Source organism: Heterodontus francisci, chromosome 16, assembly GCF_036365525.1.
Source record: "Heterodontus francisci isolate sHetFra1 chromosome 16, sHetFra1.hap1, whole genome shotgun sequence".
In the NCBI taxonomy this organism is placed as follows: Eukaryota; Metazoa; Chordata; class Chondrichthyes; order Heterodontiformes; family Heterodontidae; genus Heterodontus; species Heterodontus francisci.
In genome coordinates, this window is record NC_090386.1 from 103,206,507 (window position 1) to 103,226,471 (window position 19,965).

Genomic DNA, 19,965 nt, shown 5'->3' on the forward strand with positions numbered 1-19,965 from the left:
AGTAGCAGTGCAAGGGTGCTTTTCTGAATGGAGGGATGTGACTAGTGGCGTTCCGCAAGGATCAGTGCTGGGACCTTTGTTTGTAGGATATATAAATGATTTGGAGGAAAATGTAGCTGGTCTGATCAGTAAGTTTGCGGACGATACAAAGTTTGGTGGAGTTGCGGATAATAACGAGGATTGTCAGAAGATACACCAGGATATAGATAGGTTGGAGACTTGGGCGGAGAAATGGCAGATGGAGTTTAATCTGGACAAATGTGAGGTAATGCATTTTGGAAGGTCTAATGCAGGTGGGAAGTATACAGTAAATGGCAGAACCCTTAGGAGTATTGACAGGCAGAGAGATCTGGGTGTACAGGTCCACAGGTCACTGAAAGTGGCAACGCAGGTGGATAAGGTAGTCAAGGCGGCATACGGCATGCTTGCCTTCATCAGTCGGGGCATAGAGTATAAAAATTGGCAAGTCATGTTGCAGCTGTACAGAACCTTAGTTAGGCCACACTTAGAATATTGCATGCAATTCTGGTCACCACACTACCAGAAGGACGTGGAGGCTTTGGAGAGGGTACAGAGGAGGTTTATCAGAATGTTGCCTGGTCTGGAGGGCATTAGCTATGAGGAGAGGTTGGATAAACTCGGATTGTTTTCACTGGAACGACGGAGGTGGAGGGGCGACATGATAGAGGTTTACAAAGTTATGAGTGGCAAGGACAGAGTGGATAGTCAGAAGCTTTTTCCCAGGGTGGAAGAGTCAGTTACTAGGGGACATAAGTTTAAGGTTCGAGAGGCAAAGTTTAGAGGGGATGTGAGGTAAGTTGTTTTTTTTTATAAAACAGAGGGTGGTGAGTGCCTGCAACTTGCTGCCGGGGGGGGTGGTGGAAGCAGATACGATAGCAACGTTTAAGAGACATCTTGACAAACACATGAATAGGAAGGGAATAGAGGGATATGGGCCCCAGAAGTGCAGGTGGTGTTAGTTTCGGCAGGCATCAAGATCGGCACAGGCTTGGAGGGCCGAATGGCCTGTTCCTGTGCTGTACTGTTCTTTGTACGGCCTAGCTCTAACTGTATTATACCTCTTGTTCTGGCCTTCCCCATTGCAGGAGATGGAAAGAAACTATCTACTCTTTCAAAACATTTTAATCATTTGTAACATCTCAACCAGATCACTTTTCAACCTTCTTTTCTCAAGGGGATACAAAACTAGCCTATGCAACGTCAAAATTTGAACATTTTAGTCCCAGTATCATTCTAGTGGATTAGTGTGTCAGTTTGCAGCTCAGCATTCCTGCCTCTGAGTAGATGGTTGTGGATTTAAGTCCCATTCCAGAGTCTTGCGCTCAAAAATCTAAGGTGACATTCCAGTGCAGTGTTTTGGATGAGACATTAAACTGATCCCCAGTCTGTTCTCAGGCAGAGATCGAAGATCCCATGGCACTATTTTGAAGTAGTGCAGGGGAGTTATCCATGGTGTCCTGGCTAACATTTATCCCTCAATACCACTTTATAAAAAGATCTGGTCATCAAATTGTTGTTAGAGAGTTTCCTGTGTGCAAATTGGTAGCTGCAATTCCTGCATCACAGACAATAGAGTACTTTTGAACAGCTGTAAACAGCTTTGGGGCATCCTGAGATCATGCAAGGTACTATATAAAAGGCAAGTCCTTCTTGTTTTGAATTTGGGCTGATCACACTGCCTACCCCCCGCAAACCCCACCACCACCAAGGCCAATATACTCTTCCTGAAGTTCAGCACCCAAAAACAAATCAAACCAAGAAAGATAGCAACATAGAACTGCTGGATGAAGAACAACCAAGCTCCATCCAGGTCCCAACCATCCTGGTAGGAATAGTGAGTCGTTGGCTTAATAAGTCAATGAGTCTAGAACAGACCCAAACAGGTGGTGAGGAAAAATCCCAGTGCAGAAGAGTTTGGGGAACCACAAGTCCAAAGTCACTGGTTCCTCCCAAACATATTACACTCACTACATGTCCTGTCTGAAATTACTCAGTGAATCCAAAAATATTTTTGGAAATTTATCTAACTTGCACTACCTACTTCCACCATCTCCTTGGGGAGACTGACCACTTGTTCACTATAAAATGGCCCCAATATTAACTCAAAGATGAGTATAGAGTGCGTGAAGATGACGAGTCCACAACACTGCACAACATAAAAACCCGGCCAATTTTATGAGCTGATCATTCAAATAATATTTCCATCCAGGTTTCTGGTCAGGATCATGCCTGTGGGTGAGGTCCACCCGCACGATACAATTCCCAAGGACTACTTAAGCTTCGGACCAATTCTACAAGAAAGCACAGGAATAGGAGTCCATCAACTGAGGAGTGTAATATATTTTAAAAATCTGTGACCTGACTGCAGAGAAAAAGTGGTGGTCCACAGATTCTCATACGCTTTCTGAAGAGGTCCTGCTGATTGCAATGAGGGCCAGGAAGGAAGTGCTATACGAAGGAGGCCTGGAGTGAGGTGGCTGAGGAAGTAACACTGACACAAAATGAAGACATCATGGCCGCTCCCTGAATATCAGGAACGTACCTGCACAAGTTTCTAGTTTGATGCGCTATCCCCATTCGCACGAGGAAAAGGGCCTCCAAAGCTGGAGCTCCCTGGATGACTGCAGACAAAGGTTAAAATGGAAAAAAAGGAAGCTTATGAATGTCAGATTCATAACAGTGGAGAACAAAGCTGAATACAGAAAGTACAGGGGAGATCGAAAAAGGGAACATGTAGGGCAAAGAGTGTATGAGAATAGATTAGTGGACAACATAGAAAGGATCCCAAAAGTATTTTAATATAAAAATACAGAATTGTAAAAGGACAGTCAAAGGAAGGGTGAGGCCAATTCAGGACTAAAAAAGCTTTATAGGGGCAGACGGCATGGCTGAGGTTCTAAACGGGAATTTTGCATCTGTCTTCACTAGAGGATGATGTAAAGCAGATGCATCGATATCAAATAGGATAATAAAAAGGAGGTACTTAAAAGGCTGACAGCGCTCAGTCAATAGTTGCTGATGAAAGTAACAGAGGTTCTGGCCATAATAGTCAAATTTTCCTTAGATATGGGAGCAGGGCCAGAGGATTGGAGGATAGCAAATGTTACACTATTGGTCATAAAAAGGAGGGAGGGATAACTCAGCAACTACAGACCAGTCAGACCAATGTCAGTGGTGAAGAAACAGATGTCAAAATTGATGGGCAATTGAATGAATATGGGTCAATAAAAACAGCCAACATGGATTTGTTAAATGCACATAGAGTCTGAGTAACTTGATCTAGTTCTTTGGAGAGAGTTGATAAAGGTAGTACAGTTGATTTGTTCATGGACTTTCAAAATGTGTTTGATAAAATACCACATAACAGACTGTTAGCAAAATCAAAAACAAAACAAAGGGCAGCTGCAGCGCAGACACAAAATTGGCTTCGGCAGAAAGCACTGAACAGTCAGAGGGCTGTCGTTTCTCCCCCCCAAAATTATAGGAAAGTATAGAGTGTTCCCTAGGGATTGGTATTAGGACTACTGCTCTCTGAAGTACATTAATGACCTGGACTTGGATAGAGGAAGATAGGAATAGGAAGAGGCCATTCAGCCCTTCGAGCCTGTCCCACCATTCAATGAGATCATGGCTGATCCGCAGCCTAACTCCATATACCTGCCTTTGGCCCATATCCCTTTAATATCTTTGCTTAACAAAAATCTCAGATTTAAAATCAACAACTGTTCTAGCTTCAACTGCTATTTGAGAGAGTGTGTTCCAAACCTCTACCACCCTTTGAGTCAAGAAGTGCTTCTAACACCTCTCCTGAACGGCCTGGTCCTAATATTTAGACTATGCCCCCTAGTTTTAGAATCTCCAACCAGTGGAAAGTTTCTTTATCTAGCCTGTCTTTTCCTGTCAATATATTGAAGACTTCGATCAGATCACCCCTTAACCTTCTAACTTCTAGCAAAAAAACTGGCCTAATTTGTGTAATCTCTCCTTGTAACTTAACCTCTGTAGTCCAGGTATCATTCTTGTAAACCTACGTTGCACTCCCTCCAAAGCCAATATATCCTTCCTAAGGTGTGGTGCCCAGAACTGCTCACAGTACTCCAAGTGGGGTCTAACCAGGGTTTTGTACAGCTGCAGCATAACCTCTGTCTTTATACCCCAATCCTCTAGATATAAAGGCTAGCATTCCATTAGCCTTTTTGATTATTTTCTGCACTTGCTTGTGACATTTTAAAGATCTATGCACCTGAAGTCCCAAATCTCTGTGCATCCATTGTACTTAACATCTTTAGAAAGTATCCTACTCTATCCCTTTTTGGTCCAAAATGGATAACCTCACACTTGCCCACACTGAAATCCATCTGCAACAGCTTTGTCCACTCACCTAGTCTGCCAATATCTCCTTGCAATTTTATGCAATCATCTAGACAGTCTACAATGCCACCTAACTTTGTATCAGCAAATTTGGATATATGACTTACTATGCCATCATCCAAGTCGTTAATGAATAATGTGAATAATTGACGCCCCAAACAGATCCCTGTGGGACACCACTAGTTACATCCTGCCAATCGGAGTACTTACCCATTATCCCCACTCTGTCACCTACCACTCAACCAACTTTCTAACCATGTCAATAATTTGCCCTCAACTCCATGGGCTTCTACTTTAGTTAACAATCTATGTGGGACTTGATCAAATGCCTTCTGGAAGTCCATATAAATAACATCCATAGAAATTCGCTTGTCCACTACCTTAGTCACCGCTTCAAAAAATTCAATGAGATTTGTCAGGCATGACCTTCCAGTCATGAATCCATGCAGGCTGTCCCTGATTAACTGCAATTTTTCTAGGTGTTCAGTCACCCTATCCTTGATTATAGACTCCAGCAACTTCCCCACCACAGATGTCAGGCTCACTGGTCTGTAATTTCCTCAGTTCCCCCTTTCACCCTTCTTAAAAAGTGGAGTGACATGTGCAACTTTCTAATCCAGAGGGACCACTCCTGAATCTCGGGAACTCAAAGATTATAGTTAGGGCATCTACAATGTGCTCCCCTACTTCCTTTAACACCCTCGGATGGAAATAGTCAGGTCTTGAGGATTTCTCACTCTTTAGTTCCATTAATTTCCTTGTTACTGATGTTTTACTTGTTAATTGTATTAAGTCCCTGTCCCCTATCTGCTATTAATTTTTTTGGGACTTCTGGCAAGTTATTCTCCTTTTCAACTGTAAATACTGAGGCAAAGTAATTGTTCAACATGTCTGCCATTTCCCCATTATCAATGACAATATCTCCATTTTCAGTTTTTAGTGGGCCTACATTGCTCTTGACCACCTGCTTTCCCTTTATGAAACTATAAAATTTCTTATTGATTTTGATGTCCCTTGCAGGTTTCCTTTCATAATCCCTTTTAGTAGCTCTTATAAGCTGCTTTGTGACCCTTTGCTGGTCTTTGTATCTATCCAATTTGGCCAGATCTGTGCTGCATTTTGCATTTTTGCAAGTCCTTTCTTTTAGTTTTATGCTATCCCTAATCTCTTTAGTTGTTCATGGCTGTTTGTTGTTTCCTTTTAGGGGTATATACTCTCTATTTCGTTAAATGTTTCTTCAAATATTCTCCACTATTCAAATATTCAGTCATTTGACCCATTAACAGATCTTCCCAGTTTACCGTGGACATTCTCGGTCTCATCCCATTAAAGTCAGCCTTACCCAAGTCAAATTCTAGTAGCTGATTTGTGCTTTTCACTTTCAAACGCTACCTTGAATTCGATCATGCTGTGATCACTATTTGATAAAATGTTCATGCACAGTTAGGCTACTGATTAAATTTGGCTCATTACTCAAATGAAATCTAATATTGCCTGCCCCCTTGTTACATATAGGACATACTGCTGTAAGAAACTATCCCAGACACATTCCAGAAATTCACTACTTTTCTGACAGGTGCAAATCTGCCTCTCCCAATCTATGTGCAAGTTAAAATCCCCCATTAATACTACTCTACCTTTGTTACACACTTGCCTAATTTGTGCATTTATACAATCGAACACCTCAGAACTGCTACCAGGGGGTCTATACACAACACCTATTAGTTTTAGATCCTTTTCTGTTCCTCAGTTCCACCCATAAAGTCTCCACTGGATGCTTTCCCCTCATTATATCCTCCCTCAATAATGAGGTGAATTATTTCTAATCAGTAAGTCTACTCCACCCCCTCTACCATTTTCCGTCCCTCCTGTAAACTTTATAACCAGGTATATTTAGTTCCTAGTCCCAACCATCTTGCAGCCACGTCTGCGCAATGGCCACCACATCAATCTTCCATTTGAATTTGTGCCTGCAGCTCATCTAGTTTATTCCTTACACTCCATGGATTTGTATATAGAACTCTTATTTGGGCTATACCCCCTAATTTGTCCCTCAGCATTAACGCTTTATTCGCCTGTTCATTTCTCTTCTGGTTTAACCAGTACACTTCTTGCAGTTTTGCCATTACCTACAGTTCCTGAAGTAGGATTCTTGACCGTTTCTTGATTCTCTGCCCCATTACTTGTTTTCAAAACTGTATTGACTACCCGAGGCCTCCCCCTCATCACACCCCCCCCTCCCCAATTTACTAGTTTAAAGTCCTTGTGACCACCCTATTTATCCTTTCCATTAGGACACTGGTCCCAGATCGGTTCAGGTGGAGCCCATCCCAACGTTACAGTTCCCTCCTATCCCAATACTGATGCCAATGTCCCATAAAATAGAACCCCTCTTTCCCACACCACTCCTTTAGCCACATGTTTACTTCCCTAATTTTCTTATCCCTATGCCAATTTTCACATGGTTCGGGCAATAATCCAGAGAATAGCCCTTGAGGACCGGTTTTTAAATTTTGTTCCTAGTTCCTGATAATTCCCAAACAGGTCCTCTTGCCTAAACTTGCCTATGTTTTGTCCCAATGTAGACCACAACAACTGGATCCTCCCCCTCCAATATCCTTTCAAGCCAGTTAAAGATGTCCTTCACCCTGGCACCAGGTCGGCAACATACCATGCAGGACTCTCAGACCTGCTTAGAACAAAGAACAAAGAAAATTACAGCACAGGAACAGGCCCTTCGGCCCTCCAAGCCTGCGCCGATCCAGATCCTCTATCTAAACATGTCGCCTAGTTTCTAAGGGTCTGTATCTCTGCTTCCTGCCCATTCATGTATCTGTCTAGATACATCTTAAAAGACGCTATCGTGCCCGCGTCTACCACCTCCGCTGGCAACGCGTTCCAGGCACCCACCACCCTCTGCGTAAAGAACTTTCCACGCATATCCCCCCTAAACTTTTCCCCTTTCACTTTGAACTCGTGTCCTTGTAATTGAATCCCCCACTCTGGGAAAAAGCTTCTTGCTATCCACCCTGTCTATACCTCTTGATTTTGTACACCTCAATCAGGTCCCCCCTCAACCTCCGTCTTTCTAATGAAAATAATCCTAATCTGCTCAACCTCTCTTCATAGCTAGCGCCCTCCATACCAGGCAACATCCTGGTGAACCTCCTCTGCACCCTCTCCAAAGCATCTACATCCTTTTGGTAATGCGGTGACCAGAACTGCACGCAGTATTCCAAATGTGGCCGAACCAAAGTCTTATACAACTGTAACATGACCTGCCAACTCTTGTACTCAATACCCCGTCCGATGAAGGAAAGCATGCCGTATGCCTTCTTGACCGCTCTATTGACCTGCGTTGCCACCTTCAGGGAACAATGGACCTGAACACCCAAATCTCTCTGTACATCAATTTTCCCCAGGACTTTTCCACCTGCTTACAAAAGGATGCTATCAGTACCCCTAATTATGGAATCCCCTACCACTACCACTTTTCCTTTTGCTCCCCCTGCTTGAATGGCCTCCTGTACCACAGTGCAGTGGTCAGTTTGCTCATCCTCCCAGGGAGCAAGTACCACGTACCTGTTGGACAAGGTCAAGAGCTGAGGCTCCTCCATTGCTGAATTCAGGATCCTCTATCTGCCTCACTTAGTCACAGCCTCCTGTCCTTGACCGAATTTGAGATACTTAATCTACGGGGTGTGACTGCCTTAAGCAGTGTCCAGGAACCTCTCCCCCTCCCTGATGTGCCGATATGAGATATATATACCGGGCATAATTTCAAATTTTGCAGACAACTCAAACGTAGTAAACCACGAGGATAGTAACAGACTTCAGCAGGACATGGAATGACTGGTGAAATGGGCAGACACATGGCAGATGCAATTTAACACAAGTTAAAGTGACATTCGGTAAAAAGATTGAGCCAATATAAAATAAATGGTACAATTTTAAGGGGGGTGCAAGAACAGCTGGGGGGTCATGGGACTGAGGTTTACGTTCAAATTTTTGACAGTAGGACAATGAGAAGTCGCTACAAAAAAAAAAAAGATCCTTGAATACATGAGAGTTTGAAAAGCAAAGATGTTATGCTAACCCACTGGCCAACTGGAGAATTCCATCCAATTTTGGACACTATAATTCAGGCCATAGTGGGGATACAGAGGCAATTTATTAGAATGGTACCAGGGATAGGGGACCTCAGTTATGGGGAGAGATTAGAGAAGCTGGCATTTCCTTACAGCAGAGAAAGTCAAGGGTAGTAAAAGCAGAAAATGCTGGATGGAAATACTCAGCAGGTCTGGCAGCATCTGTGGAGACAGAAACTGAGTTAACATTTCAGGTCGACATCAACTCAAATCTGAAATGCTAACTCTCGCCACAGATGCCGCCAGACCTGCGAGAGTCTCCAGCATTTTCTGCTTTTACTTCTGATTTCCAGCATCTGCAGTATTTTCCTTTTGTATTAAGGTTAGGTGGAAATTTACTGAAGGGTTTCAAAAGGATGAATGTTTGTTTATACAGTAAATGAGAAATTATTTCTAGTGGTAGATTAGTTAGCAAGAGGGGGCCGATTTAATGTAATTGGAGATGAGATTTTTTTTTTTAAAGTTGCGATCTAGAATATGCTGTCTGAAAGGGTGGTGAAAGCAGGTTTGATAGTAATTTAAAAACTGGATATAAATACTTAAAATGGAAAAATTTGCAGAGTTATGGATGAAGGGTAAGGGCATGAGGCTAATTAGATAGCTCTTTGAAAGAGCTGCCAGAGGCCCAATGGCCGCCTTTTTTTTTTAATGGGATGTGGGTGTTACTGGAAAGGCCAGTATTTATTGCCCATCCCCAACTGCCCTTAAGCTGGTGGTGAGCTGCAGAGATGCAGGAGAAGAATGCACCACTGCAGTCCATGTGAGGTAGGGATACCCACAGTGCTGTTAGGGAGTTCCAGGATTTTGACCCAGCGGCAGTGAAGGAACAATATAGCTCCAAGTCAGGATGGTGTGCGACTTGGAAGGGAACTTGCAGGTGGTGGAGCTCCCATGCATTTGCTGCGCCCTTGCCCTTCTAGTTGGTAGATGCTGTGGGTTTGCAAGGTGCTGTCTAAGGAGCCTTGGTGTGCTGCTGCAGTGTATCTTGTAGATGATACACTGCTGCCACTGCGCGTTGGTGGGAAGGAGTGACTGTTTGTGGATGGGGTGCAAATCAAGCAGACTGCTTTGTCCTGGATGGTCGAGCTTCTTGAGTGTTATTGGAGCTGCAACCATTCAGGCAAGTGGAGAGTATTCCATCACACTCCTGACATGTGCCTTGTAGATGGTGGACAGGCTTTGGGGAGACAGGTGGTGAGTTACTCACCACAGGATTCCCAGCCTCTGAACTGCTCTTGTAGCCACAGTATTTATATGGCTACTCCAGTTCAGTTTCTGGTCAATTGTCACCCCTAGGATGTTGATAGTGGGGGATTCAGCAATAGTAATGCCATTGAATGACAATGGGAGATGGTTAGATTCTCTTGTTGGAGATGGTCATTGCCTGGCACTTGTGTGGCAAGAATGTTACTTGCCACTTATCAGTCCAAGCCTGGATATTGTCCCGGTCTTGCTGTACTTCTGCACAGACTGCTTCAGCATTTGAGTCGTCGCAAATGGTGAACATTGTGTAATCAGCAAACATTCCCACTTCTGACCTTATGACTGAAGGAAGGTAACTGATGAAGCAGCTAAAGATGGTTGGGCCTAGGACACTACCCTGAAGAACTCCTGCAGTTATGTCCTTGAGCGAAGATGATTGACGTCCAACAACCACAGCCATCTTCCTTTGTTCTAGGTATGACTCCAACCAGTGGAGAGTTTTCCCCGATTCCCAATGACTAGTTTTGCTAGGGCTCCTTGATGCCATACTCGGTCAAAAGCTGTCTTGATGTCAAGGGCAGTAACTCTCTCCTCTGAGTTCAGCTCTTTTGTCCATGTTTGAACCAAGGCTGTAATGAGGTCAGGAGCCGAGCGGCCCTGGCAGAACCCAAACTGAGCAGGTTACTGCTAAGCAAGTGCCACTTGAAAGCACTGTCGATGACACCTTCCATCACTTTACTGATGAGCGAGAGTAGACTGATAGGGCAGTAATTAGCTGGATTGAACTGGCAAATTCTGGAGCACAGGTCTTCAGCATATTGCCGGAATGTTTTCAGGGCCCATAGCCTTTGCAGTATCCAGTGCCTTCAGTCGTTTCTTGATATCACACGGAAGTCTGGCATCTGTGATGCTGGGGACTTCAGGAGGAGGCAGAGATGGATCGTCAATGCGGCACTTCTGGCTGAAGATTGTTGCAAATGCTTCAACATTATCTTTCACACTAATGTGCCGGGCTCCCCCATCATTGAGTATGGGGATATTTGTGGAGCCACCTCCTCCAGTTAGTTGTTTAATTATCCACCATTCAAGGCTGGATGTGGCAGGACTGCAGAGCTCAGATCTGATCTGATCGGCTGGTTATGGGATCGCTTAGCTCTATCACATGCTGCTTACGCAGTTTGGCATGCAAGTAGTCTTGTGTTGTAGCTTCACCAGGTTGACACCTCATTTTAAGGTATGCCTGGTGCTGCTCCTGGCATGCCCTCCTGCACTCTTTGAACCAGGGTTGGTCCCCCAGCTTGATAGCAATGGGGCAGTGGGGAATATACTGGGCCATGGAGGCTAGAGTTATACAATCCTAAATCACAAGAGGTCATTTTAAAGTTGTATCTGGCCCTGGTGGGTCAACATTTGGAAAACTGTACGGCTCTGGTCTCAATGTTTAAGAATGAGTAGTTACTGGAGGGGGTAGAAAGAAGGGTATTCAGTTATTGTGTGCAATCTATGGCGCCGTATTGCTGCATGAATGCAAATATTTAAGTTTAGATGACAAACAGTTATACGTTGTTGGATGGTTTTCCACGTTTAAAGCAAGGATGTCACACACCAAGTATGCTTTTGTAAAGTCCAAGTGAAAACAATGTTTAGTTTGAATACAGGATGGGCTGTCTAAGTGTGTCATACTGACCAGGAACTCCAGATTTGGCAATCGCTGCAGCTGCATGATCCTGAGTAGAGAAAATATTGCAGCTGGACCACTGAACCTGAAATGAGATCAAAGTCTTGATTACAATGATAATAGACTTTAAACCTGCACTAGGCAACAGAACATGATAGGAGAAAAAACTAAGATCACCCATTCACCAAATCAGGATTCAGATGAGGATTTAATAAATATCTCAAAGTGGAAATACCTCAATTCCCACCTGGAGAATATAAGGCTTTATTTTAAAACCACAAATGGAAGTCTCACAATGGTTATGCACTGTAATGAATCACTTACAGCACAGGAGGTGGCCATTCGGCCCATCAAATCCATGCCAGTTCTCCACAGAGCAATCCAGTCAGTCCCACTCCCCCACTTAATCCACGTAGCCCTGCAAGTTTATTTCCTTTAAGTGGCCATCCAATTTCCTTTTGAAATTATTGATTGCCCATGAGGATGGCATTAATGGAGACAATGAGTTCCAGGTCATTAACTCTCACTGCATAACAAAGTTCTTCCGCACATTCCCCCTGCATCTCTGCCCAAAACCTTCAGTGTCCCCTAGTCCTGGTACTATCAGTTAATGGGAACAGTTCTTCCTTGTCCAACTTATCTACACCTGTCATAATCTGGTACACCTCTAGCAAATCTCCCATCAATCTCCTTTGCTCCAAGGAGAACAACCCCAGCTTCTCCAACCAAACCTTGTAACTAAAATTCCCCATTCCTGGAACCATGCTGGTAAATCTCCTCTGCATCCTCTCAAGGAACCTCACTTCCTTCCTAGTGTGGTGACCAGAACTGGATACAATTCTCTCGTTGGGGCCTAAACACAAAGTTGTTTGAATGTTTGAGAACAAACATTCAAGGACACCCCTAAAGAGGGGTAGGAGCAGAAGGACCTGCAGGTATGTGTGCACAAGTCATTGAAGGTGGCTGGGTAGGTTGAGGAAGCAGTAAATAAGGCACACAGGATCCTGGGCTTTATGAATAGAGGCAGACAGTACAAAAGCAAGGAAGTTAGTGAACCTTTAAAACACTGGTTAGGCCGCAACAGGAGTAATGTGTCCAGTTCTGGCCATCATATTTTAGGAAAGATGTGAAGACATTGGAGAGAGTGCAGAAAATATTTGAGAATGGTTCTGGGTATGTGGGAATTCAATTAAGCAGATAGATTGGAGAAGCCGAGGCTGTTGCTCTTGGAGAAAAACAGGTTGAGAGATTTGAGAGGTGTTCAAAATCATGAAGGGTCTGGGCAGAACAGATGGGAAGAAACTGCTCCCATTGGTGGAAGCATTGAGAGTCAGGACACTGGCTGAAGGTGATTAGCAAAAGAACCAGAGGCAACAAGGGCATACTTGCTCTGGAGAGCACACAGAGGAGAGACACAAGAACATTGCCAAGGCTTGAAAATTGCAGCTATGAGGAAAGATTGGATAGGCTAGGGCTGTTTTCCTTAGAACAGAGGAGGCTGAGGGGTGACTTAAATGAGGTATACAAAATTATGAAGGGCCTAGATAGAGTAGACAGGAAGGACCTGTTTCCCCTAGCAGAGAGGTAAATTACCAGGGGGCACAGATTTAAGGTGATTGGTAAAAGGATTAAAGGGAACATAAGGAAAACTTTTTAACTGAGGGTGGTGGGTGTCTGGAACTTACTGCCCAGATCAGTGGTGGAGGCAGAAACTCTCAACTCATTTAAGATACCTACAAGGCTATTCACCAGGTGCGAGAAGGTGGGATTAGATTGGAAGGTTACTTTTTTCAGCCGGCAGAAAACATGGGCTGAATGGCCTCTTTCTGTGCCATAACTTTGCTATGGTTGAGGAAATACTTTATGCAGCGAGTGGTTACAATCTGGAATGTGCTGCCTGAGTGTGGTGGAGGCAGATTCAATTGTGACTTTTAAAAGGAAATTGGATAATTAGGGGAAATAAAATTTGCAGGACTATGAGGAAAAACGGCAGGGGAGTGGGACTAACCAAGGTGTTCTTGCAGAGAGCCAACACGGACATGACAGGCCATGATTTGCCTTCTCTACATGCTTGTGGCACATGCACATCATGCCCATGCTAATTCCCTCAACATGGCAGCGTGCTGCACTAGAAGTGATCAGCAGTGGCACAGACACCTTGTCTCCTAAACTGGCACTACCAAGCTGAATTTTGTGGCCAAGGAGTCACCTGGGTAACTGCCAAATTGTGCAATCTATTAGCGGTCACCAATGGATTATGGACCTTACATCCAGGTAATATTTGTTGACTTTACATTGGTAAAAATATCAGAGGGTTGGCAAGGGAAGCAAATTTGTTTTGGGAAAGGAAGGGCACTGTGGATCAGCAGCATATATACATGTGGATAAATGCACTTAATTGCCTTCCATCTGCCCTTGTTAGCCAACACTAAATAGTTCCCTCTTCTCCACACCATCCACCCTCAACTGTTGTCCTTGTGACCTGTCCCATCTTCAACCTCTTTCCTTTCCAAAGGCCTTGAGTATGTTGCCCCCAAGGTCTGTGCCCATCTTTCCTGCATCTCCACGTTTAAATTTCTCCAATCGAGTCGCTACTCCTCCCACAGCATCAAAGCGTCCCTGAACAAAGTCACAAGATCCAAAGTTCCAACTCACCATGGTGCATTATCCTCTCTCTCATTCAGCAGCCTTCGACATGATCAATCCCTCCCCAGACCCCCACTCCATGCAAACACCCAACCTCCATTCTCCAGCTCAGTAGGCTTAATCTTGGTCAGACCTGGCTATTGCGTATAACCAGAGTAACTGCAGTAACAGATACTCATGCTGTCCCTGGAATACTCAGGCTCTGCCTTCCTCAAGTACATGCGGTCCCTTGGCATCATTCACTGTCACAGATGAAGAGGTAGAGCTGGAATCTGACACCTATCTCAATCGCTCCCTGCTGCTGTGCTGTCAGACTGCTAGCGCAGTATTCAGTCCCACATTGGTAATTTCTTCCAGCTAAGTATTGGGAAGACTGAGCGATCATGTTCAGACCCTGCCACAAACTCCATCCCTCTCCCCAGCCTTTGGCTCAGCCTACCAGATAACTCAAACACTCAGTGTCTTGTTTGATCCTGTGATGAACTTCAAACCCCAATGTCTACTATAGTAGTGTCTGCCTCCATTCCTAACTTGGCCAATAAGCCAATGAAAACTCACTTCCAAATGATTACTCCAATGTTCTCCTGGCCAACCTCCCATCCTCCATACATGTCAGCTCATGCAAGTCTCTACAGCCATTCTTCTCTTCCGCATCCCAGCCTTTGATGACCCACCAGCCCCCTACTCAAGAACGAACATCGGTTACCCAGCACCCAACATCTCACGTAAAATTTGCATCGTGTCCTCTAGACGTACACCCAATATAGCCCCATCCTTCACATCCCTCCCAGCACATGCACCCCTTTCACACCCTACCCCAGACACCGCCTGCCTCCGCCCCTCCCTCACCCAAGCACCCCCCACCTGCCCGTACCCACCCCCCCACCCTGCCAAACATTGCACCAGGGGAGATTCTTGGATCTGGATTTTGGAAAAACATTCAGATTTCCTCATTTTATTTAAAGTATTATAAAAATACCCTTAGAAGATTGTCTAAGTTGACCATTAAGTCAACCTGTGCAACAGAGGCCCTCTGAAGACCAGTGCCCAAAGGATCCTGTGTGTAAAATCTGGAGCATCAAAGAAGCTATTACTTGCTCACCATCCCACCCTCCAACTTATTCAACAGGAAGAGACAAGGACGCAGTGATCGCAAGGACACGGCCACCTTGAAACCATGGCAGATGACACCATCCACATCACTGACAATGCAGTACAAGAAAGAGACACATAGCTGGCCAGGAATGGAGAAGACCATTCCGGTGCTTGGACAAGGCTCATTTTAACTTGGAGTCAATAATTTCATCCATTTCTTTACAAAGAACAGGAAAGACTTAAGACATTAACAGATCTGAAAGTGTTCACCCAACAGAGATCAGCTCACTGGAGCCTTTCTGGTCTGCAAGTGCAGCTGTTCACCACATGGTGCCTTATGCTTTAAGCCACTGGAGAAATCAGCTGGTATAAATCATTTGCTACTCAAGGTTTCCTGGCCATACAATTTTTGCTGACGTTACCTCTGCCCCAAGTGTTGTCAGGGTTTCAATGAGCACAGCAGTTTGAAGAGTCATATGCAGGCAGCCTGCAATCCGAGCCCCTTTCAGTGGTTTGGAATCGCCATGCATTTTCCTCATCATCAACAAACCAGGCATCTCATTCTCCGCAATCTCAATTGCCTTCCTACCCCATTCGGCCAAACTGATGTCAGCTATAACGCACAGAAACAGAATTCAGACAAAATTAGCATGTACACAATGGCATTAAACATTGACAGCACTTTATCAGGACAACAAAGTCTTTACAAATCAAAAAACAGACCGCTAAGGGCTCAGAAGCAGCAACACACTCAGTTACAAAGTGATGGGACTGTCCCACACCAAACTCTGACATTAGATGGAAGGTACCAGCAGAGGCCAAGGAAACATCCAATGGCTGAATTAGTAAAATCCTCTCCAACATGTTATCAGCTATTCAAACAAAGGATGCACCAGGTCCAAGCGCTAGCATCTGTGCCAAGTAGTCTGGTCTCAGCCTGGGTAGGATAGAGCCACCACTGCTGCATTCCGGCTAAAGATGAAGACAAAATTAGCAAAGGTGCCACTCCTGGTCACTAGGCAATAACCCCGATTGGAAATTTTGTGTTTCCACATATTGGGCAAGCCCAGTATCTGGTTCCTTGACAATGTCCTTTGCCAGATAGCATGACAATACTCAGTCGAAGCTAGCACCAAGAATAAGCATTTGGACAAATTATCAGAACATTCAGTATTTCTTCCTTCTGATGTGGGTGGTACTAGCATGGCCACATGCACACCCCTCTTTGAATGCTGAGGTGATGGTGCGATGCCCTCTTGAACCACTGCACTCCTTATAGTCATTTACAGTATAGGAAGTCATTTGGTCCACTGAATATATTCTGGCACTCTGCCCCACTCAATTCCCATAGCCCTGCAAGTTTATTTCCTTCAAGTGCCCATCCAATTTCCTTTTGAAATCCTTGTCTCCACTTCCACCACCCTTGTGGGCAACGAGTTCCAGGTCATTACCAATCACTGCACAAAAGAAAGTTCTTCCTCTCATTCCCCCTGCATCTCTTGCCCAGACTTCAAGTGGTGTCCCCTAGTCCTTGTACCATAAGTTAATAAGAACAGTTATTCCTTGTCTAACTTAAAAAAGCCTGTCAATCATGTATAACTCTAGCAAATCTCCCTTCAATGTCCTTTACTCCAAGGAGAACACCAGCTTTTCCAACCTAACCTTGCAACTAAAATCCCCACCCCTGGAACCATTCTGGCAAATCTCTTCTACACCCTCTCAAGGACCCTCACCTCCTTCCTAAAGTGTGGCCACCAGAACTGGACACAATACTCCAGTTGGGGCCTAACTAGAGCTTAAAAGGTTCAGCAAAACTTCTCTGCGTTTGTACTCTGCCTCTAGTTATGAAGCCCAAGATCCCATATGCTTTGCTAATCAATCTCAATCTGTCCTGTCACCTTCAAATATTGTTGCACATTCGCCCCCAGGTCCCTCTACTCCTACACTCTTCAGAACTATACCAAGTACATATGGCCTCACCCCATCACTTCTGCCAAATGCATCACCTCACACTTGTCTGTATTAAAGTCCATCTGCCACTTCTCTACCCAGTGAGCCTATGTTCTGTTGCAGGCAGTTCATATTATCCTGATGGTTTGCCACTCCAAGTTTGGTATCAGCAGCAAATTTTGAATATATAATGTTAGAGTTTCCATATATTTTTGTTAAAACTTGGAATTTTGTGGGGGTTTTTTTTTTAAACTGAAGAGAATGACCTTTGGTATGTTTTTTTTTACTTTAAACAAAAGATTGACCAGTAAACACGTTTTTTTCTGGAAAGCATGGGATTTCCAGTAAACATAGTAAGGTGGGGGGTTTGACTTGGAGCTATTCTTTATTGTGACAGGACAGAGTTTATGATTACCACGAGACTTGCTTGGAAAAAGTTGGGTTTCACTTTGAACTGTTAAAAAGATGCTGGTTTTTAGACTGAGGCAATTGGTATTTGTTCATGAACCTGCCAGTTCAAAAGAAAACTGTTACCTCTGAAGAATCCCTGCTCTTGAAAAGCCAAAGCCTGTATGAAGTTGAATTGTTGCCTATTGCATTTTGAAGAAACCCTGAATATTTGCAGAAACCTTGCATCTTCAAATAAACTTTACAACGAATGGGAACCTCCGTTGCTGCACACCTGCTGCAAGACCTACATGAAACCTTCTGCAGTTGAATTTTTTTTGAACGCCTACCCAAACTGTTCATCAACCTTGCCTAGAAACATTCCTAGGAGCAGCCAACTATTTGACTTAGGGACACCTCGCCAAAACAAAAGGACTCCCTTCCAGATCTTGGCAGTCTAAGTTTTTTTTTTCTTCTATTCCTTTGGAACAGCTGTAAAAAAAAAAAAGCTTTTTGCTGGAGAAAAGTGTAACATTTCCACCAGAGAACACACTGAAGGCTAAAGTTCTAGTGAATGGTATTGGCAGAGAGTATATACCCATATCTTTGTATCAAGTGCACCTAGAGCATGACCAATATCTGGGATAGTAACTGCACGAGTTGTCCATAGTTTGCCAGTAGATAGAATTGGCCTACTCCTAGAGAATGATTTGACCGGAACAAAAAAGTATTAGTTTCTTCCATAGTCACCGAGAAACCAAATTAAATTTAAGAGACAGAACAGTTACAGGAAAAGTTCCTGGAATTTTTTCTTTGTGTAGTAACCAGAGTATTGGCTGAACAAGTTCCACTGTCAGGTAAAATTGGCACTACAGATAGCCAAATATCTGAAACTTTCTTTGAGGATTTAGATAATCCAAATGAAATGTTTAATAAATCTTCTCTGATCACAGCTCAGCAAGCTAAACCATAGTTAAATAAAGTGGCACAATCAGCTGACAGAAGCTGAGGCAAAAGCAGCTCCAGAAGACCATGTTAAAGATGGGGTTCTGATGAGGAAGGGGAGACTGCCTCATAGACCTGCAGATGAAGAAAGGACAGTTGTTCAACAGATAGTGGTACCACCCAAGCATCACCAGGAATTAAGGTTAACACATGAAATTCCCAAAGCAGTCAGACAGGGATCCAGAAGACCAAATCACACAAGTCAACATTACTACTGGCCAGGTCTTACCAAAGAATATGGCTACTCAATTCCTAGACGCCATTCCCTTGAAGAAAATTACTGCTAAGGTAGTGGTACAGAAGTTAACCCAATTCTTTACTAGCTATGGATTACCAATTGAAATTCAGTCAGATCAAGACTCCAATTTTATGTCTAAAATATTTCAAGTTATGGGTAATTTGGGTCCAATAGACAGGGAGCTTTAGAAAGGTACCATCAGACCCTCAAAACAATGATTAGGGGATATGGTCATGAATATCCCCGATTGGGATAAAAGGGCAAGACTTTCTTTTATTTGCCACGAGAGATTCACCTAATGTGTACCAGTTTTCGTCCTTTAGAACCAGTTTACAGACAGGAGATAAGTCTTCCAAAACTAATTAAAGAAAGGTTTTTAAGAATGATGAATCTTCTGTACTAGACTATGTATCTGTGTTACGGGATTGGCTCACGAAAGCTTGCAATGTGGCTCAGGAACACCTTAAAAGCTTCCCAAACAGCTACAAAAAGGGCAGACAAGCATGCTCAGACCCGAGCATTTCAACCAGGGGAATGAAGTATTACCTTTACAGGGTAAACCATTAAAAGCACGGTTCAGTGGTCTGTATAAAGTGGTCAAAAGAATTGTAAGGTAAATTATTTGATTGACACCCCAGATCTCCGGAAAAAGTCGACTGCGTCATCATCAACGTTAAAACGATATCACCGAGAGGATGATAAGCAAGCACAGGTATGTCAGGTTGTAGGGACAGTGAAGAATGAAAGGGACACTGAGGATGAAGGAGGCCCAGGCAATTCTCAAATTAAACTTCCTACTATCCAATTAGCAAATAGGAATTACTAGGATTGGACACCATACTTTCATATTTAAATATAGAGGAATGAGAATGCCTAACAAGCCTACTCCCAGCATTTAGAAGAGTCTATAGGAATAAGCCAGAATGTACAACCTTAGCCACACCTGTGGATGTAGGGAATCCGTTCCTATAAAATGGCATCCTTATCACTTAAGTCCAGAAAAACAGGTCCAAGTAAAAGCAGAAATCCAATACATGTTGGAAAACCACTTGAAACAGTCAAAGCAGCTGAAGCTCACCAATAGCTCACCAAGAGCCTAAACCGGATGGTTCAACCAGACTTTACAGACTGTAGAAAAGTTAATGCAGTAACAAAGGTAGACTCCTACCCAATCCCTAGCTTGGAAGACTGTATTGACAGAGTGGGCAGTGCCACATTTCTTA

At 43.8% G+C, this 19,965-nt stretch overlaps 1 protein-coding gene across 1 annotated transcript in view; it reads right to left on the reverse strand.

The window, feature by feature from the left end:
* ahcy (adenosylhomocysteinase) overlaps positions 1-15,777 on the reverse strand; it is a 126,968-nt gene extending 111,191 nt beyond the window's left edge. The window contains exons 1-2 of the mRNA XM_068048757.1: positions 15,585-15,777; positions 11,431-11,506 (exon numbers count right to left, since the gene is read on the reverse strand). Coding sequence (XP_067904858.1) covers positions 11,431-11,506; positions 15,585-15,719 — 211 coding nt within the window. The 5' untranslated portion in view covers positions 15,720-15,777. The remainder of the gene's footprint in view (positions 1-11,430; positions 11,507-15,584) is intronic.
* Positions 15,778-19,965: the final 4,188 nt, after the last annotated feature.